Source organism: Tursiops truncatus, chromosome 1, assembly GCF_011762595.2.
Source record: "Tursiops truncatus isolate mTurTru1 chromosome 1, mTurTru1.mat.Y, whole genome shotgun sequence".
In the NCBI taxonomy this organism is placed as follows: domain Eukaryota; kingdom Metazoa; phylum Chordata; class Mammalia; order Artiodactyla; family Delphinidae; genus Tursiops; species Tursiops truncatus.
This window is the reverse complement of record NC_047034.1, coordinates 29,664,809-29,687,026: the sequence shown is the minus strand read 5'-3', so window position 1 is coordinate 29,687,026 and position 22,218 is coordinate 29,664,809. Positions and strand designations below refer to the sequence as shown.

The window sequence follows — 22,218 nt, the reverse complement described above, 5'->3', positions numbered from 1 at the left end:
AATTATCACAATAATAACTAACGTCACTGAACATGTAATATGTGTTGGGTATCTTGCTGATTTTTATCACATTATCTCATGAAAAACATGGGGCATAGGTACTATTCTTGTCTCTATTTTACAACTGAGGAAATTTAAGCTTAGAGATGGTTAAGTAACTTGCCCAAAGTCAAGTAGCTAGAAGTGGTGAAGCTGGGACTTGCACCCATGTTCTCTGACTTCAGAAATGGCTTCCTCAGAACTAGAGTTGTTTGGCCCTGTGAAGTTATATTAGTTAGTTATTAATTTATCAAATATTTATTCAGTGTTTACCATATACCAGGTTAAGTTTTCAAACATGAATATAACATGAGTCCTGCCTCTGGGAGATAACAGAATAACAGGGTATGTTTAAGCTAATGAGGTGGCTTAGGTAAAATGAAACAAATGTATATGGGGTAGCAAAGAAGAACAAAAAGGAGAGTAGCAAATTCTAAGGATTTGGGGTCATTTACAGTCATTTATATGAACTGCTTTCCATTTGTGAAATAAAAATAATGATTCACTAATCTAGTATATATTATAACAACTTTATCATAAGTTTTATTAAATCATAGGTAATGGGAAATGCCCCTGTGTTATTGCTCAGTATTCATAGATTGTTGGTCATACAGTCTTGTTGTCCAGAGTTTTAAAAGGTTAGTAGAGACCACTGATAGAGAATACACCATTTCATTTGAACTGTGTAGAGTCAAGCACATTGTTTACAGACTGTTTTGGAAAAGATATATTATTTAACTTGGTTTCTAGGTATGTGCCTTCCTGAATTCTCAAGATTAAGAATTCCAGATGACCATGCAATTTCAGACCTATCCATGTACAATTACATAGAGGCAAGTGAGAATGTTTGGTTCTATTCAATGAGATCATGCACTGACATTCTAATAAACATTCTTTGCTTTAATGTTTCTTTGATCCCCGTCTCATGCATGCTGCATAAGAATAGGTGCCAAGAGAAAACATACACACACACACACACACACACACACACACACAGAGCATTCCTTACACATAGTTGAACTTTGACTATAAAGACAGTGATAATGACCCACACACATCACCTCCATCTACATTTCAGGGACATTTAGGAGGTAACAAAAAAGACAAAATGTCTGGTTTCAATATCTGATAATTCATAGGCTCAAGGCTTAGACATTTAGTAGAGGTACTAATATGCTATTTTAATGAAAAATTATTTTTGATATGAGTTAACATATTTGGAAAATTTAAGAGACATTAAATAACCTTTCCATTCTTAACATTATAAGCTGCAAACTTAAATTAGCACTGAAATCCTTTGGGGTTTTTTGCACTGAAAGAAATATGTAATACCAAAGAAATTCATAGTCAGTAGGTTACTACTCAGAAGAAAAACACAATTCCATTTTAAGCCAGTCACATGAAAAGCTCACAGTAAATGGTTGTGGTTATAGTTTTTAAATAATCAAATGAAAAAATTTACAAGATAAAAATTTTAAAAAGAGTATAGTTGTTTTCCATCTCTCCTGAAGACAGAAAGAAATAAAATAGACTTCAACTCAAGCAGAATTGTTGCATATGTGGTGAAGGAAGTTCTATAAGATACTGGAAGTCTCACTGATGTATTTTGCCTTGTCTTTGAAAACAAGACAACTACAATGTAATGTTTATCCTGAATATGGAGTATATCAAGACAGGCCTAGTTTTAAACAGATCTCTTCTTGCCATAAATAATGTTCCAAACTGACCAGGAAGTAACAGAAATTAGTCAAGTCTTTGGGCTCACAGACTACTCACAGATCCATACAAACAGACTCTTACTGAAATAGAGTTGGCCCCCATGCAAAATAGAGTTCTCTAACAGGTTTTCCATAATTGCTCTACCTTTTCAAGTTATTGTTCTCTGACATTGACTGAAAAGGATTGGAAATGACTGAGAAGAATTGAAAATAAGAATTTATTTGACTACCTTCAGTCTGGCTTTGTGGTGAATGGGAATAAAGAGTGATAAAGTTGCAGAAAACAATTAAAGGTACTTTGTTCAAGGTATTCTTTGAGACTCCTTACATTATTGCAGATGCGAGCACACGTCAACTCAAGGTGGTTCCTCTTCCAAAAGAACATAGAGAGATTTCTTCATGCTATTATGCCATCTACCTTTATCCCTCTTTACACCATGGTAAGGTCTGGATTTAAGACTTTTCCTCATTTTAATCTTCTGTTTAGCCGTTAAAGAATACACAAGAATACTTTTTAAACTTTCTTACAGGTCACCTTTTCCAGAATAAGATACCATGAGGCAGTGCTGCGCTGGCATTGGCAAAAAAAGGTTGGAACAGATTACACTTATTTTTAATCTGATGTGTTGAATTTCACAGTGTTATGGTTATGTTTACCTCAGGCAAATATGGAAATAATGTGACAGACACTAGGTGTTTGCCTTTCAAATTAAAAAATGTCCTGGATACACAGGTGGCAGAATGCCTAATGAACAAAATTACAAAAAGAGGCAATCCCTGAGGAGAAGAAATTCAAAAAAGAAATTGATGCTAATATTTCTAAACTTTCTACTTTATTTTATCAATGTGACCTTTTATTTAGCAATTGACTTTTGCTTCATGCAATACTCCTATGGGTTTAATTTACAAAACTGGACAGAAGCAAATCACTTATAAAACACAGTCTAATTCCAGTGTAATGCTATTTCACATTAATTTTGGGCAGTTGACTCACAGATGCCATTAAATGGAGATTCAGATTCCTGATCTTCCACTGTGGAAACTTTACAACTTCACTCACTAAACAAATAGTATGTAAACATTGAGCTGGGCATGGTGATGAACATAAAGCAGCCCCTACTCTTTGCATAGCTCAGAGACTAGTGGGGGAAATGGACACCTGCAGTGAAGAGGCACTGCCCTGGTGGGGAATGGGCATGGGCATAGGGAGGGGGGCGTGGAGGTTGAAGAAACCTCTCACATGTTCAGAATGGGAATGGCAAGTATTTCAGTGGACCTGGAAGAAGCACATATGTGTGAAAATGGCTAGAGGTGGAGCTGGAACAGTAAGTAGGACCTGAAACATCTTGAATATTATTTTGAGGGAAACAGGAAGACAAAGGCAGCTCATAGTCTCAGGTGTGAATTTTAGAAAGATTTAGAGGCTAGATTGGAATGAATCAAGATTTATTCATACAGAGGTGAATAAAATAAGGTCCCTGCCTTCAAGGAACTAAAAGTCCAAAGGGGAAAGAGACAGTGACAGGCAGTTAGAATGCAGGACAATAAGTGCAGTGAAAGAGACCAGGATGATACGAGAGTGCACGCAACCCAGACTAGACTGAACCTCAGCTCGTGCGGTTGATAGACTGTAGGTGGTGAAGGTGCATGTTTAAGTCTTTGAATGTGTGTCTTCCAAGTCACAGAGGCCAATGAACCCATCACTCTTCTCAGGGACACTTTGTGCAGGGTCTGAGCAATGACTGAATCATTTGTGGCTTCTTTCAAGACAGAGTTAACAGTTATTTTTTTTTTCAACTGTGAATTTTTTTTATGGCTGGACAAAGGTTAACTGTTAAGAATTCTTTATACAGACACATAGATTCAGGAGTTTCTGGGAAGAGAGAGAGGAGGGAGAAAGGGAGGCAGGAAGTTCCAAATTCTTGACCTTGCCAGATATTTCAGGACTTCACCTAGTGGTCATGCAATTACGTCACTGTTTCAGTTTAAAGAACAAAGAGGAAATTGTATAAAACGTCATTTAAAAATGAAGTCTACTTGAAAGATTTTAATCACTGCACAAATAAAGTGAAATTTCTTGCTCTTTTTTTACAGGTGATAAACAAAGGACTCTTTTTCTTTGGAACACTGATAGCTGTCAGTGGTACTTACCTACTTATGCGTTCCAAGTCACTGAGACCCCTGGACTACTTGAGAAGACCATGGGACTGGGTCACTTACTTCCAGAATACAGGGCATGTCTCCCTGTAAACTCCCTGGAGTCACTAGAACAAATTCCCAATGTCATTAGAAAGTGATAAAAAGATCCTGAAGTAGCAAATATTAGATTTCTCTGTAACCAAAACAGGATTAAAATCATGTTTCCATCATCATATTTAATTCACTAATAGAAGATATTTATCAGCTTATAAATTCAATGTAGAATTTCTCTGTGAGCTCACTGAAATTATTGAAAAAATAACCCACCACTTTAAGTAAAACTCAGCTTCCCCACAGCACTATGCTTAGGTCAGATCATTCTAAATATAAAAGTGCAGTGACTAAGATCTCTTTCACGTCTCAAAAAGTAAGGCCCTAGAGACCTCAATGAAGTCACTGATCACCCTTTTCTTTAAAGGACATAATAGAAGTCATGATAGGATTGACTTAACATCTGGGACTAAAAGTTGCAATTTGCCTAATATATTAACTGCATTTTTCATTACCTGGATGGAACTTACCTAAGCACAGGGCTCAGATTTTCTTGCTAAAACTAGAAGTATAAATGAGGGATTGGGGGGCTTTCGAGAGAGTTCAAAATGAATTGATTTTATTTCCCAGTCTTCAAAAGGCAATATTACCTTCTAAGGATTTTTTTAAAAGGCTATTAAAGCCACACTAAGTGAAGGATAGGAAGAGCTTTATTTATAAACTAAATATCTATATACATAAAAGAGTGGAAAGGAAACAAGGGGAGACAATTTTCATAGAAATATGAAGCCATATTTTATTCCATTTCAGAAGCAATTTACTAACATTCTTGAACTATATGCTACAAAACTAGCAACAAACTTGATGTTTAAATGTTCATTTAGTGAAACTTTTTTCTTGCTTCTTCCTTCTTCAATAGGCCAACTGAATCATTTAGAAGTCTTTCAAATGTGATTAATTATGAAGATGCAACACTAGTAGAACAGTCATGTAAGAAATAAAAATTAGGAAATAAAATGATTCACTTTCTTGCCTATATTGTCAAGGAAATTCTTGAGTCCTAATAATCCATGTTTAGACTAAATAATGACTCATGGAAAAATGGTCTCTTCACTAACACTGACCATTATTTATCCAGTGTATTGACTGAAGATCAATAAAGATTTTTATTTAATATTCACATTTTGTGAATACAGTTTTACACTTATTTTCATCCCTCTTCAAATGTAGGTTTGTTTGTTTTTTGCTGGAACTCCTTTTCTAAATCTCTCAATAGAATTCTTGGCAAAATTGTGGGAAATTACTAGAAGGAGGGGCTAAGCCTGCCATGTTCATATTTGAAATGAAATAGATGGAGATACCTATCTGCCATTAACATCAGCTTCACCATGTACATCATCTGCTAATGTATGATTACCAATAAACCTTGACCACCTTGACATTTTATTTTCTTTCCTGTGTTTCTTTTTAATGGTATCTTCTAGAGCTTGCTCAGTAGCATATTGGTCTGAAGCTCCTCTTTATCATATTATACATAGAGCAATAGTCTTTTGTTTCACATAAAGTTAAGGAATTGATTTTCTTTTTCATCCTAAGAATTGTCTCTTTGATAAATTTGATTGAGCAAACATTTGACATGACACTGAATAGGACCCAACACTACAGAAAATTAAAGATTTTCTAGCTATTTCACACAAGTGTATGAGACAAAGTTATTTTAAGAGCTAAGTATTTTTGAGAAATGTGTTATGTGCCTTGGAAAATACAGTCTTTTAAAAATATATATTTGAAGTGAAAACTTCCAATATGTTAGAAGTTGATGGTGCCTGATGCCCACCTTGTGCAAGTCGTTTTTCATTATACAAAGCACCCGTTGAATTAAAAGAATTTGTCTTGCTCAGTTACTCCTTGAGGTCAGAGAGCAATTCAGATTTCCTGTTGAACCACAAAAGTTCTGTTGATATTACATAGAATGGGGATTCCAAAACAGTTCTTTTAATGGTAGTCTAAATGTGGTATCTGATTTAAAGCCCCATCTTTCATTACCATTATTCTTTCCTATAAAGGACAAACTTGGATTACATCGACCTATGACCCACTGGTTCTCTCACCGTCAACTGATAGTGATTCATCATTAGTGATGACAAAAATGATGGAAGAAGAGTTAAAAGTCAGTTTTTTCTTTGGTCTGTCCCTATCTTTCTGTGGCATCACAATGAGTTGGATTTGCATTTCACTCCCAACTGCTGGTAGATCTTTAGCTGGTCACTGGCATCTCTGCAGTCGGAAACATAGGAGCTGCAAAAGGGCTCTTCGAAACTGGGCAGGGAGAAAATAAAGTTGAATATTAAGTAAAGGTTTGGATTGACATTCAAGAAAATTAGGTAAATTTAATTTGGGTTGTTCTTTTTTATTTGTTAGCTGACGTGGAGTTAGGTGGTAATGCTCAGATCTACTTAAGCCTGGAGTTTAATGTCTTTTACTTATTATAATTCTTATTAACTTTACCACATAGGTCTCTTTCAATACCTTATAATAGCCATAGATTCAAGTTGCATGAATCTTCCAAGCAGGCAGCTAGATGTGTTTCCTTAAGGGATTTTGAACATTAATTCATTCCATAAATATTCAATGAGCCCCTATGAGGTGAGGCAATTTGTGCTACAATCTGGGGATATTATGGGCAGCAGAGACAGACAAGGTCCTTCCTGGTAGAGTTTACAGCTTAGTGTACTCACTAATATTCCTTTAATTAGGTTAAGATTTTTTTTTTTTTGGATCAAGATTACAAATCAGTTGGTGAAAATATACAACAGCAAACCAGGTTCAAATCCAGACACCAACACGTCCTGAAGCAAACAACTTCTTTTACTTCTCTGAACCTGTCTCATAATCCATAAATAAGATACTATTAGTGCCTATTTCATGGAGTTTTGTAAAGATAATTGATACAATCTGCATAGTGCAGTAAGAATTTTAAATAAATTATTAACTTTGATTGTAGTTATTATTACTAAACATAAAATGTTTTCTGATGTATTAAATACTGATTTTAATACAATTTTACCTAACAAGTGCAAACCTCCATTGGTAGGTCTTAGAATTGTTATTATTTTCTCTGGGAATATTCTACATTTCTTCTTAAACCCTCTACTTTCCTATAAAATGCTTGATTTAGGTTTTTATCCTTGAAGCTGCTATGAATAATCTCTGTAAAAGTATTATATTTTCCAACAACCCCACCAACATGGTGAAAATGATCAGTTAATTACAAAGCTTACCTTTCTGATCATGAAGATATAGATAACTGGATTATATACAGTGCTTGATTTAGCAAAGAGATATCAAACAGTAGATATTATTGTAGGAGTGAACAGGTGTCCATAACCATTAAACACCAAGAAACAAATCACAATATAAGGCATCCAAAAGATCAGAAAGGCAAATATCATGAAAAAGCACATTTTGGCCAGTTTCTTTTCATATCTTAAAATCTTGAACATTTGAATTGTCTGAAGATCTTCAACAAAACGGAGCTGCAGAAAGAAGAAGGAAAATAAAGGGGTGAAAATGAAAAAATCATTTTTGTTTGTTGTTTTCATAACAAATATGCAGGCACCATTCTTGGCCCCACCTTAATGGAAAGAGAACTGAATAGGACCTTGGGAGGCTGGCATCTGATCCAGGACCTGCAGCTGGGCCCAGCCCTTAAACTCTCTGGGCCTCAGTCTCCTCACCTTAATATAATATATTGAACTAAATAGCCTCTTAGATCCTTCAACGGTTTTTAATGTTTTCTAATTGGCTTAAAGAAGAAGAAAATGAACTCTTTTGCCTAGATCTTCAAGTCGCTAAAAGACAGCCTGAAAGAGCCATGATAGGGACTTCCCTGGTGGTCCAGTGGTTAAGAATCCACCTTCTAATGCAGGGGACGTGAGTTCCATCCCTGATTGGGGAACTCAGATCCTTCATGCCACCGGGCAACTAAGCCCTCACACTGCAACTGCTGAGTCTGTGTGCTGTAGAGCTCAAGCACCACAACTAGAGAGAGGCTGCATACCACAATGAAATATTCTGCATGCTGCAATGAAGATCCCGTGTGCCACAACTAAGACCCAACAAGGCCAAATAAATAAATATATAAAAAGAGTCATGATAAATTGGAAAAAAATTCTCCATAATCCTAGAATCTCTTTTATCCAGAGCATAATCCTCAAATTCTCAAACCAGGCAGCAAATGTGATGTCAGTAGTTCTACATGTTAAAGCCTACAGCTGGTCTTGATGAAAACTTAATTCCTAAATAAATTCTTCCTGGAAACTACTGTGACTTCCACTTTACAGCTAATGACTATAAAGTGGAGTTTTGATGAGCAATTTGCTTGGGTTTGTTTCATCAGTGGCTCAGCTGCAGAGGATAGAGCTCAGTAAAGCCCAGATAGCCCACTTCTCTAAACTTTTTACTCCTAGTTTTACTCCTAGTTTGTCCCCACTAACAGTATTTAGGCATAATGGCCTATAGTCTGAAAGTTCTTTGACTTTCTCAGATAAAAAAACTCTTTAGAAGTATAACAGGGAATAAGAAATCTGACTTCATATTAGACCTGTTTCTTTTACTTTAACCTTTGTATTCTACTGCTTTTGCTACAAGTTAATCACTAAAGGGATGCTGCCAATAGCTGAAAATATACATAATGGTCCATATCCAGAACCCTGCTCCCATGCCTGAATGTTAAACCAAAATACCTTTGTTCTGCTCACAACATCCTGATGCAGCCCACTTGTCAAATGGCTGCAGGAAAGAAGAAATTAACACATCCTTTCCCAGAGTCTGGCTGAAATCAGGAAATAATTGCAACAACTTATGGCCTTTTAACTTTACCTCCTCACCTCCCCCCTCTTTGTTCTATAAAATAAACTAGCATCCAGACCCCAGAAACAAGATGGTTCTCTAAGACATTAGTCTGCCATCTTCTCAGACTCCTGGCTTTCCAGATAAAGCCATTAATTCCTTGCCCCAAAGCCTTGTCTCCCAATTTATTGGCCTGTCATGTGGCTGGCAGAACAATCTTGGACTTGGTAACAGAAGTTCCTCCTATTATTGTGATAAACGTGTTATTAAGAAGGGGAGAATATTCCTGTACATCAAAAGTATATTCATTCCCACGTGCCGTGGATCGGCTGGGCTCATTAGCCATGGCCGCTGAGCCTGCGCGTCTGGAGCCTGTGCTCCGCAACGGGAGAGGCCGCAACAGTGAGAGGCCCGTGTACCGCAAAAAAAAAAAAAAAAAAAAAAAAAAAAGTGTATTTGTAAATAAAATGGATATTTCTGACATCTTAAGAAGCTAATTTTGCTACAAAAATCCAAATGCTTTATATATTGATATAAGAAAAGGTATCTGGCATACCACTGATACTTAATATATAATTTTAACCTGGGAAATTTATTGCATTTTGACAAACTGTAAGTGTTCCTTTTATTTCTAGCATTATCATAAAAGTTAAGGAAACATTTTCCGAAGAAATCTGTTAAAACATGTGCTTATAGTATTTAAAAATATATTTGAATTGATATATCTAAATCATTGATGTCATCTAAACTTTATTTAAGAAACTATATTCTTATTAAATTATGTATTCCTATTGACAGAGAATAGAAGAAAACAGATAATTAAAATGGTTGATTTTTTTTCTAGAGTAGAGGAAATGTGTGTATGGTAGTGAGTATTAAATTTCTGGTACTATTATTATCTGTGTGTGTATTCTATTTTAAAAGAAACTATTTTATTTAAAGTGATAGGATATTATTCTATTTTCAAAACAGGATTTTGGTGGGGGGAGGATTTTTCCCTAGAGATTTTAAGAAGGTTGTGGAGTTCTAGTAAAAACTTTAGATGTGGAATTAAAAGATCTGGGTTCATATTCCAGATTCACCACTTTTGCTCCCTGTGTGATGTTGAGCAATTCAATGACCTTCTCTAAGAGTAATGATTAAAGGAGGTTAAAATGTGTAACTTATTAAACAGAAGTTGAGTCCCAGTTCCACACATACGACTTTGTGGAATTGTTTTTGAGATTATGTATTTATATTTGAATTATATTTGAAACAACCATACTTATTCATATGCATATGTACTTTTATGATAATATAGGATATTAGGAATCACGATTTATGACTCCTTGGAGTTTCAATTAACTAGTAATACACCACTTGTCAATGATCTGTGCCCCAAGTCCCCACTATCTAGGGCCCAACAATTTTATCTGTACCACTTTCTGGGCAATGTCAGTCCCCATAATTTCTCACCACTTATCAAAGCAGAGAACTCATTTATCATTCTGGAATTACATGCATACTGGAGAAATTAATTGAAGAAAATGTTGGTTTATGCTTCCCCAGTTCCTCTGGTATAAGGAAAAGATCTGACTAAAGTTTCAGATTATTTGGGTTTGTATATGTGACGTTTCCATGATTATTTTTCATTTATCTCTTTTTGGCTTCTTTGTTTCATCATTCTCAATTCCTTTACTCTGCTTATTTTCCAAATAAAGAGCTCTACTTTATGTCTTGCCCCCTTTATCCAATCATTTGAGGATATTTTTCAAAATTGTTATGGATAAAGCAAAAGTATTGATACATACACAAATTTGTCCTAAAGGAGGAACGACTTAAGACAAATCCCCCAGAATTACCTCTAATGGTGTTCTTTGCCTATATAAATGGCAATGCCTAGTGCTTGGTGATTCAGATACCTGTAGGTTTTTCAAAGACTTTACTGTGAGTCCTTCTCAAGGGAGTAGCTATGTCTCTATTGCTATTACAAATAACCTCTCTGGATAAGGAAATAGAAGCAATTCCTTGCACCAAGCTCTGTGTTGAGTTTATAGCACAGTCAGTAGTCAAATCTCTTTGTACTTTCACCACTCCCCTTTCCTAAACCCTCTGTAAATTTTTTCCAAAAATAGTCACTGGTCCCTATTGCATGTAGGTACTGTTCCAGCTATAGGTGAAAAAATAAATAAGAGTGGGTCTCTTCTCTTGAGGAATTCACTATTTGGTGAGGGTGACAGGCACATAAATATACCATTTCCATAGGTGATAACATGCCATGAGGGAGGTGATCGGAGAGGGCTATGGGAATACGCAGTAGGGGTAACAAATTCAGAGGTAGATAAGAGCAAACAGATCCTGATCTCAGCCTTCCGAGGTGAGGAGGAGTTTAGACAAGGAGGAGAGACAGAATGTTCCAGGGTTAAGGCAAAGAGGTAAAAGAACATGTCAATTTCTGGGGACAAGAAATACTGTAGTTGACTGAAGCTTGAGGTGGCAAGAGGGAGGGAATGTAAAAAAATCAGACTGGACAGGCAGATGAGAGATGGCCACACAGGACCTCATAGTCAGCTCAGGGGCCTTACTTTTAATCATGAAGGCAATGGAACCCTTAAAGGATTTTAGGCTGGGTAGTGACATAAGAAAATTTTCATTTGAGGACAATTAATCTGGTGGCAGTATGAAGAGAATGGATTAGAGGAAGGCAAGAATAAAGAAAGGAAAACTAAGATCCTTTTGAATTGAGTCTGGCAGGCAAAAAAATTGAGAGGACAAAATAGATATATGGAAATATATTTGAGGTTCGATAGATAAAAATTGATAATTGTTTGGGTGTGAGGGAGACATGGATGAAGAATAGTCAAAGATTACCCCTTAGTTTCTGGCTTAGGTAGATAGGAGTGATGACCATTCACTAAGAAAGGGAATGGAGGAGTAGAGACTTGGGGGGAAAGATGACCAATTCATCTTCACACATGTTGAATTTGACAAGTCTGTGGACTATCCACATGGAGGTATTCAATAGGCAATTGACTATGAGGATCTGATAGAGGTCATAAGAACTACCTGGATCAGAAGTAGAATTTCAAAGTCACCATGCTATTGTTAGAAGGAAAATACTGCCAATATATGAGATTGCCCATGTCTATTGCGTAGTATTGAGACAGGCTGGGACCTGGGACCCGGGACCCTTTGCTGCAGTGCTTGCACCTGGACACACGTCTCCTCAAGCAACAAAATACAAAGAAACTATAAGGGACTAAAATTAACTGCATGCATGTGCAGTTGGGGCAAATTATGGACAATGAGATACAAAGAGACCAAAAACCCAACTGCTACTTCTGAAGAGCCGGGAGCAAAAGCAGGGTGTCAAGAGCAAAAGCATGCCCCCTGCACACAACACCACCAAAGGGGTGGGCAAACCACCTAAGCCACCCCTTTAGCCCATCTCTGGGCCCACTCCTACCCTCACCCCATATAAAGAACCAGCTGGCCCCGCCTCAGGAAGCGAACAAGGGAACTTGTTACTTGTTTTTCTCCTCCCTGCTGTAGCAGGGACCCCAATAAAGCCTTGCCTGAATTTCTTATCTGTCCTCTCATCAATTTCTATTGATTAAGGAAGGCCAAGAACCCTGGTCAGTGACAGAATGAGATGAGAGCTAAGCATAGAATGCTGGGGAGGCCCAAGGAAAAGAAGCCTTTGAAGGAGACATGAGACGATGGGGCCCAGAGAGTCAGCAACAAAGATAAAAGAGAATGGGGTCCTAGAAACACTGAAAGCAGAAACTCACAATTAAGTAGGAGCTGTCAACAATGCCACAAGTCTCAATGCCACAGATGCCAGAAAAAAAAGAGATTGAAATGTGTCCAATGGCTCTAACATTTGGGAGACCATCAATGACCTTAATAAGGCTGTTTCTGTGAGAGTGTGGTAGAAGAAGGAATCACCAATTTGCAATGGGTTGAGGAATAAATATGTGAATTTACTAAACTACAGACTCTGAGGCAGTGGCTATATCTTATTCACTGTGTATCCTTAGAGATTAGTAATTGCCTTTGCTTGGACTTCCATAACAAAATACTGAGTGGCTTAAACAATAGAAATTTATTTCTCACAGACTTGGAGACTGGGACGTCTAAGATCAAGGTACCAGTAAGGTAGGTTTCATTGTGAGGCCTCTTTTCTTGGCTTGTAGATAGCCAAATTCTCTCTATGTTCTCCTATCAGTGGAGAGAGAGAGTGAGAGCTCTGCTCTCTCTTTCTTTTCTTATAAGGGTACTAATCCCATCATGAGGGCCCTACCCTCGTGATCCCATTCTCATATATCCCTAATTACCTACCAAAGGCCCCATCTCCTATACCATCACATTGAATGCTGGGGAGACAACAAATATTCAGCCCATAACAGTAAATAATTGGTACATTTTAGATGCTCAATAAATATTGGTCAAATGAATGCTTATTGAGTGACGATGTAGCACCAAAAGCCACCAATGGTTCTTTGAGTTAGCAGTGATGTGGAGAGAAATAAACTGATAACTAGAGGGAGTTGAGAGTATATTTTGCTTTTGAATTAAATTATCATGGTTGTATGCTACAGATAAAGAGCCAGTACTGAGGGAGAGATTGAATATATGAGTAAAAGAGAAAATTATTACTTGAGAGAGGTCCCTGAGGCAGAGATTGGGGTGAGGAAGAAAACAAGAATCTAGGATCAGTTTGGTCCTGAGAGACCTCTCCCATTCCCTTGCAACTGAAGGGAGGGATATAAGAATGAGTGGGGGCATTTGGCACCACTGGGACTCCTGTGATTCAAGCAGTCATACCACCTCTGTGCCTGGTCCTCACAGGGATAGACCCAAGGGCTCCAAGGCAGCCTCAGGACCAGACTCCTGTTGGTGGACCACACACAGAGGTGGGGATAAAACCAAAGCTGGATGGGGTGACTAAGGAAGAAGATCAAAAATCTTTCCATCAGCTGTGCAAGCTGCAAATTAAATACCCGTGATCATCTAGGTAGACCCTGCATCTATGGAATATCTGAGTAGACAGTGAGTGTTCCCACAAGTGAAAACGGTCTAGCTCTCGCAGCTGTGGACTTTTGGGGTAAGCACATGCAAGAATTGGACCAGGGCTTCCCTGGTGGCGCAGTGGGTGAGAGTTCGCCTGCCGATGTAGGGAACACGGGTTCGTGCCCCGGTCCGGGAAGATCCCACATGCCCCGGAGGGGCTGGGCCCGTGAGCCATGGCTGCTGAACCTGCACATCTGGAGCCTGTGCTCCGCAGCGGGAGAGGCCACAGCAGTGAGAGGCCCGCGTACCGCAAAAAAAAAAAAAAAAAAAAAAAGATCCCTTAAAGAATTGGACCAGATCAGAGCCTGAGTAGTCCCCACAGGGCCCACAGCACATCCAGAGACCAGCCCAGAGGCACAGGAGAGCCTCTTCGGGAGGTGGAGGTGGGTTGTGGCTCATGGCATGTGCAAGGACACAGCGGAGACCCCAGGGAAACATAATTATTACTATTAATTTTATTATGTTTCAATTTGTTCTGTTGTTGGTTCCAGCTTTTTTTTTTTTGGTTTTTCTCTGTTTGTTTATTTGGTGGTAGAGTTTTTGTTGTTTTTCTTTTTTTAATTTAGTCTCTTGGGATCTCCATGTTTCATAACATATTTTTAAAATTTTCTTTATACATCCTATTTTTACTTTGCTTTTCTGTGGTTCTGTGTTCTTTTCCCTTATTTTTTCTTCAGTATATATATGTATATATATATTTTAAATATTTCCATTTCTTCTTTGCTTTTCTGTTGTCCTGTGATTTTTCCCTTTTTATTTCATTTTATTATTTTTTTAAAAATAATTTTTATTGGTTTGTTCTGTTTCCTTGCTTCATTCTTCAGTTGGCACACTGCTTTGGTTTTGTTTTTAGGTTATGTGTTTCTGTTAGCTTTAATCCTAATTGTTTGATTTCATTTTTGAGCTCTTCTATTTGTCTGGTTGTTCTCTTGCTTTCTGTTTTATTTGGCTCTGTGTTTGTTTCTTTTACATGTGTGCGTTTCCTTGTCTCTGTTTTTGTTTATTTGATTTTGTTTTTACCATTTCTCAGGGGTTTTGTTTGTCTTTTTTTTTTCTTTAATTTTGCATTTTATTTTATTTTTTTTATATTTCTGTTTCTACATTGCCTTTCTGTTGTTCTGTCTTCTTTCTCCTTTTTCTTTTCTTTTTATTTTTTAATCATTTTTGTTGGTTTGTTTTGTTTCTTTGCTTCATTCTTCACTTGGCACTCTGCTTTCCTTTTGTGTTTTGGTTTTGTGTTTTTGTCAGCTTTCTTCTTAATTGCTCCATTTTGTGCTTGGGTTCTTTTGTTTGTCTGCTTGTTCTCTTGCTTTTTGTTTTGTTTGGTTCTGTTTTTGTTTCTTTTGTGTGTGTGCGTGTTTCCTTGTTTCTGTTTCTGTTTGTTTTATTTTACTTTTCACCATTTGTCTGGGGTTTTGTTAGTCTTTTAAATTAACTTTATTGTCAGGATGAGTGACTTGTGGGGTCTTGGTCCCTTGACCAGATGTCGGGCCTGAGGCTCTAGGGTGGGAGCACCGAGTCCAGGATGCTGGACCACTAGAGAATTCCCTGTCCCAGGGAAGATTAATTACCAAGAGCTCTCACAGAGACCTCTATCTGAATCCAAGACTCAGCTCCAACCAACTGCCAGCAGCTTCCAGCAATGGACGTCTCACACCAAACAACAAACAAGACAGGAACACAAGGCCACCCATCGTCACACAGACTACCTAAAGTCATACTAAGCTCATAGACATACCAAAAACACATCACCTGACATGGCCCTGCTCATCAGAGGAAAAAGACTCAACTCCACCCATCAGAACATAGGCACCAATCCCTCCCATCAGGAAGCCTACACAAGACAATGGACCAACCCACTACCGAGGGCAGAGAACTGAAGCAAGAGGAACTACTTACAACCCTGCAGTCTGGGGAAAGGAGACCTTAAATACTATAAATTAAACAAAATGAGAAGACAGAGAAATTTCTTACAGGTAAAGGAGCACGATAAAAACCCACAAGACCAAATGAATGAAGAGGAAATAGGCAAACTACCTGAAAAAGAATTCAGAGTGATGATAGTAAAGATGATCCAAAATCTCAGAAATAGAATAGAGAAAATACAAGAAACGTTTAAAAAGGAACTAGAAGAACTAAAGAGCAAACAAACAGTAATGAACAACACAATAACTATAATTTAAAATACTCTAGAACGAATCAATGGCAGAATAACTGAGGCAGAAGAACAGATAAGTGAGATGGAAGATAAAATGGTGGAAATAACTGCCACAAGCAGAATAAAGAAAAAAGAATGAAAAGAATGGAGGACAGTCTCAGAGACCTCTAGGACAGCATTAAGTGTGCCAACATTATAGGTGTCCCAGAAGAAGAAGAAAAAAGGAAAGGGTCTGAGAAAATATTCGAAGAGATTAGAGTTGAAAATTTCCCCAACATGGGAAAGGAAATAGTTAATCAAGTCCAGGAAGCACAGAGAGTCCCATACAGGATAAATCCAAGGAGAAACATGCTGAGACACATATTAATCAAACTAACAAAAATTAAACACAAGAAAGAATATTAAAAGCAGCAAGGGAAAAGCAACAAATAACATAAAAAGGTATCCCCATAAGGTTAACAGCTGATCTTTCAGAAGAAATTCAACAGGCCAGAAGGGAGTGGCAAGATATATTTAAAGTGGTGAAAGGGAAAAACCTACAACCAAGATTACTTTACCCAGCAAGAATCTCATTCAGATTACTCAGCCATAGAAAGGAATGAAATTGGGTCATTTGTAGAGACGTGGATGGATCTAGAGATTGTAATACAGAGTGATGTAAGTCAGAAAGAGAAAAACAAATATTGTATATTAATGCATATATGTGGAACCTAGAAAATGTTACAGATGAACCAGTGTGCAGGGCAGAAATAGACACAGATGTAGAGAACAAATGTATGGACACCAAGCGGGGAAAGTGGTGGGGGTGGGGGGGTGGTAGGATGAACTGGGAGATAGGGATTGACATATATACACTAATATGTATAAAATAGATAACAAATAAGAACCTGATGTATAATAAGTAAATAAAATAAAATTCAAAATAAAATGGATCTCAGATTCTACAGAGAAATCAAAAGCTTTAAGGAAAAGCAAAAGTTCAGAGAATTCAGCACCACCAAACCAGCTGTACAACAAATGCTAAAGGAACTTCTCTAGGCAGGAAACACAAGAGAATGAAAAGACTTACAAAAACAAACCCCAAACAATTAAGAAAATGGTAATCAGAACATACATATCAATAATTACCTTAAATGTAAATGGATTAAATGCCCCAACCAAAAGACACAGACTGGCTGAATGGATACAAAAACAGGACTTGTATATAGGCTGTCTACAAGAAACCCACTTCAGACCTAGGGACACATACAGTCTGAAAGTGAGGGATGGAAAAAGACATTCCATGCAAATGCAAATCAAAAGAAAGCTGAAGGGCTTCCCTGGTGGTGCAGTGGTTGAGAGTCTGCCTGCTGATGCAGGGGACATGGGTTTGTGCCCCGGCCTGGGAAGATCCCACATGCTGTGGAATGGCTGGGCCCATGAGCCATGGCCGCTGGGCCTGCATGTCTGGAGCCTGTGCTTTGCAACGGGAGAGGCCACAATAGTGAGAGGCCCACATACAGCCAAAAAAAGAAAGCTGAAGTATCAAGACTTGTATCAGACAAAATAGACTTTAAAATAAAGATTATTACAAGAGACAAGGAAAGACACTATATAATGATCAAAGGATCAATCAATGAAGAAGATATAACAATTGTAAATATCTATGCATCCAACATAGGAGCACCTCAATACATAAGGCAAATGCTAACAGCCATAAAAGGGAAAATCAACAGTAACACAATAATACTAGGCAGCTTTAACATCCCACCTACACCAATGGACATATCATCCAAACACAAAATAAATAAGGAAACACAAGCTTTAAATGACACGGTAGACCAGATGGACTTAATTGATTTTTATAGGACATTCCATCTAAAAATAACAGAATACAATCTCTACTCAAGTGCACATGGAACATTCTCCAGGAGACATCATATCTTGGGTCAAAAATGAAGCCTCAGTAAATTTAAGAAAATTGAAATCATATCAAGCATCTTTTCCAACCGCAGTACTGTGAGACTAGATATCTATTACAGGAAAAAAAAACCTGTAAAAAATACAAGCACGTGGAGGTTAAACAATATGCTACTAAATAACCAAGAGATGACTGAGGAAATCAAAATATACCTAGAAACAAATGACAATGAAAACATGATGACCCAAACCCTATAGGATGCAGCAAAAGCAGTTCTAAGAGGGAAGTTTATAGCAATACAATGCTACCTCAAGAAACAAGAAAAATCTCAAACAAAAAACCTTACCTTACACCTAAAGGAATTAGAGAAAGAAGAACAAAACAAAACAAAACAAAACAAAAAACCAAAATTAGCAAAAGGAAAGAAATCATAAAGATCAGATCAAAATTAAATGAAAAAGAAATGAAGGAAACAATAGTAAATCTGGTTCTTTGAGAAGATAAACAAAATTGATAAACCATTAGCCAGACTCAACACGAAAAAAAGGGAGAAGACTCAAATCAACAGAATTAGAAGTGAAAAAGGAAAAGTAATGACTGACACCACAGAAATACAAAGGATCATGAGAGACTACTACAAGTAACTATATGCCAAAAAAATTGACAACCTGGAAGAAATGGATAAATTCTTAGAAATGTACAACCTCCCAAGACTGAACCAGGAAGAAATAGAAAATATGTGTATAACAATCACAAGTACTGAAATTGAAACTGTAATTAAAAATTTTCCATCAAACAAAAGCCCAGGACCAGATGGCTTCACAGGTGAATTCTATCAAGTATTTAGAGAACAGCTAACACCTATCCTTCTCAAACTCTTCCAAAATATAGCAGAGAGAGGAACACTCCCAAATTCATTTTATGAGGCCACCTTCACTCTGATACCAAAACCAGACAAAGATGTCACAAAGAAAGAAAATTACAGGCTAATAACACTGATGAACATAGTTGCAAAAATCCTCAATAAAATACTAGCAAACAAAATCCAACAGCACATTAAAGGGATCATGCACCATGATCAAATGGGGTTTATCCCAGGAATGCAAGCATTCTTCAATATATGCAAAGCAATCAATGTGATACACTATATTAACAAACTGAAGGATAAAAAACTTATGATAATCTCAATAGATGCAGAAAAAGGTTTTGACAAAATTCACCACCGATTTATGATAAAAACTTTCCAGAAAGTGGGCATAGAGGGAACCTACCTCAATATAATAAAAGCCATATATGACAAACCCACAGCCAACATCAGTCTCAGTGGTGAAAAACTGAAAAGTTTTCCTCTAAGGTCAGGAATAAGACAAGGGTGCCCACTCTCACCACTGTTACTCAACAGAGTTTTCAAAGTTTTAGCCATGGCAATCAGAGAAGAAAAAGAAATAAGAGGAATACAAATTGGAAAAGAAGTAAAACTGTCACTGTTTGCAGATGACATGATACTATACATAGAGAATCCTAAAGATGCCACCAGAAAACTGCTAGAGCTAATCAATGAATTTGGTAAAGTTGCAGCATACAAAATTAATGCACACACATCTCTTTCATTCCTATACACTAATAATGAAAGACCAGAAAGACAAATTAAACACTCCCATTTACCACTGCAACAAAAAGAATAAAATACCTAGGAATAAACCTACCTAAGGAGGTAAAAGACCTGTACTCAGAAAACTATAAGAAACAGATGAAAGAAACCAAAGATGACACAGATGGAGAGATATACCATATTCTTGGATTGGAAGAATCAATATTGTGCAAATAACTAAACTACCCAAAGCAATCTACAGATTCAATGCAATCTCTATCAAATTACCAATGGCATTTTTTACAGAACTAGAACAAAAATCTTAAAATTTGCATGGAGACACAAAAGACCCCAAATAGCCAAAGCAATATTGAGGGGAAAAAAAAAAAATGGAGCTGGAGGAATCAGAGTCCCTGACTTCAGACTATATGACAAAGCTACAGCAATCAAGACAATATGGTACTGGCACAAAAACAGAAATATATAGATCAATGGAACAGGATAGAAAGCCCAGCGATAAATCTATGCATGTATGGTCACCTTATCTTTGACAAAGGAGGCAAGAATATACAATGGAGAAAAGACAGGCTGTTCAACACGTGGGGCTGGGAAAACTGGACAGCTACGTGTAAAAGAATGAAATTAGAACACTTCTTAATACCATACAAAAATAAACTCAAAGTGGATTAAAGACCTAAATGTAAGACCAGACACTATAAAACTCTTAGAGGAAAACATAGGCACAATACTCTATGACATGAATCATAGCAAGATCTTTTTGACCTACCTCTTAGAGTAATGGAAATAAAATAAAAAATAAACAAATGAGACCTAATGAGACTTAAAAGCTTTTGCACAGCAAAGGAAACTATAAACAATGAAAAGACAACCCTCAGAATGGGAGAAAATATTTGCAAATTAAGCAACCGACAAGGGATTAATCTCCAAAATCCACAAGCACCTCATTCAGCTCAATATCAAAAAAACAAACAACCCAATCCAAAAACGGGTGGAAAACCTAAATAGACATTTCTCCAAAGAAGACATACAGATTGCTAACAAACACATGAAAAGATGCTCAACATCACTCATCATTAGAGAAATGCAAATCAAAACCACAATGAGGTAACACCTCACACTGGTCAGAATAGTCATCATCAAAAAATCTACAAACAATAAATGCTGGAGAGGATGTGGAGAAAAGAGAACCCTCCTGTACTGTTGGTGAGGTTGTAAGTTGGTGCAGCCACTATGGAGGACAGTATGGCGGTTCCTTAAAAAACTACAAATAGAACTACCATATGACTCAGCAATCCCACTACTGGGCATATACCCTGAGAAAACCATAATTCAAAGAGTCATGTACCACAGTGTTTATTGCAGCACTATTTACAATAGCCAGGACATGGAAGCAGCCTAAATGTCCATTGACAGATGATTGGATAAAGAAGATGTGGCACAGACAATGGAATATTACTCAGCCATAAAAAGGAACAAAATTGAGTTTTTTGTAATGAGGTGGATGGACATAGAGTCTGTCATACAGAGTGAAGTAAGTCAGAAAGAGAAAAACAAACACTGTATGCTAATGCACATACATGGAATCTAAAAAATTGGTACTAATGAACCTAGTGGCAGGGCAGGAATAAAGATGCAGATATAGAGAATGGACTTGAGGACACAGCAGGGAAGGGGAAGCTGGGACGAAGTGAGAGAGTAGCATGGACATATATACACTACCAAATGTACAATGGATAGCTAGTGGGAAGCTGCTGCATAGCACAAGGAGATCAGCTCAGTGCTTTGTGACCACCTAGAGGGGTGGAATAACGAGAGGGGGAGGGAGGTGCAAGAGGGTGGGGATATAGGGATATATGTATATGTATAGCTGATTCACCTTGTTTGTTGTACAGCGGAAACTAACACAACATTGTAAAGCAATTATACTCCAATAAAGATATTAAAAAAAAAAAAAGAATGAGTAGGTACCTAGAAGTTTGTATAAAGGGAGGCAGAGAGTTAAGGAATTTCTTGGTAATTGCTTTATTTTGCCAAACAAACAAGAAGCATGACGGTTTGATAAGAATAAGGAGGGGAGGATAGTAGGGCAAGAGAGTAAAATGAGAATTGAGGATTTGTAATAGCAACTGCATAGAGAGTGGACCATCTAGGGATCCAAAGTTTGCTAGACACTGCTAAGAGGACATCTCACTGCTTGCTGAATGTGGGTGCTGGGAATCCAATGTGGTTTTTCTTCAACTTATTGTAGTTTGGCTACAGTCATGCAGAAAACAAAGAGTTGGATTGAACAAGGGATTTGATTTTTTTCAAAATGAATGTGCATAAAAAATGTTGGAACATGAAAGTTAAGGATAATGGGGCATGATTTAAAATAATGCATGTGGCTAAGTGATTTAAAAGAGGTGAAAGCTAGAGGGGGTTGGCAGAGTGAGCAAGAGACTGGAGAATTTGGTGAGAGAAAAGAGTAGGAAGAAGCAGTGAGTAAGGAAAACGTACATGGTTGAAGTTAGAAACTGGAATATGAAGTGTGCTCCAGTCTGTTACTTCAGATGCCTTCTTGCTAGCACCTAACAGGAAACCTGCTGTGGTCAGTTCTTGTCCTTTATGACTCAAAACTGATTTCCAGACAAAATATCTGTACCATTCTCTAGTAGGTTTATGTGACTATTGGATGAATAAAGTTATGGGAAGTGTGGAA

The 22,218-nt window shown here is 37.3% G+C and overlaps 2 protein-coding genes across 2 annotated transcripts in view; one reads left to right on the top strand and one right to left on the bottom strand.

Moving 5' to 3' along the window:
- KMO (kynurenine 3-monooxygenase) overlaps positions 1-5,127 on the top strand; it is a 55,460-nt gene extending 50,333 nt beyond the window's left edge. Inside the window, 5 exon segments of the mRNA XM_019920608.1 lie at positions 790-872; positions 2,096-2,197; positions 2,288-2,347; positions 3,852-3,989; positions 3,992-5,127. Coding sequence (XP_019776167.1) covers positions 790-872; positions 2,096-2,197; positions 2,288-2,347; positions 3,852-3,989; positions 3,992-4,054 — 446 coding nt within the window. The 3' untranslated portion in view covers positions 4,055-5,127.
- A 127-nt stretch (positions 5,128-5,254) lies between these two features.
- OPN3 (opsin 3) overlaps positions 5,255-22,218 on the bottom strand; it is a 59,347-nt gene continuing 42,383 nt past the window's right edge. The window contains 2 exon segments of the mRNA XM_033855994.2: positions 5,255-6,266; positions 7,229-7,483. Coding sequence (XP_033711885.1) covers positions 6,006-6,266; positions 7,229-7,483 — 516 coding nt within the window. The 3' untranslated portion in view covers positions 5,255-6,005.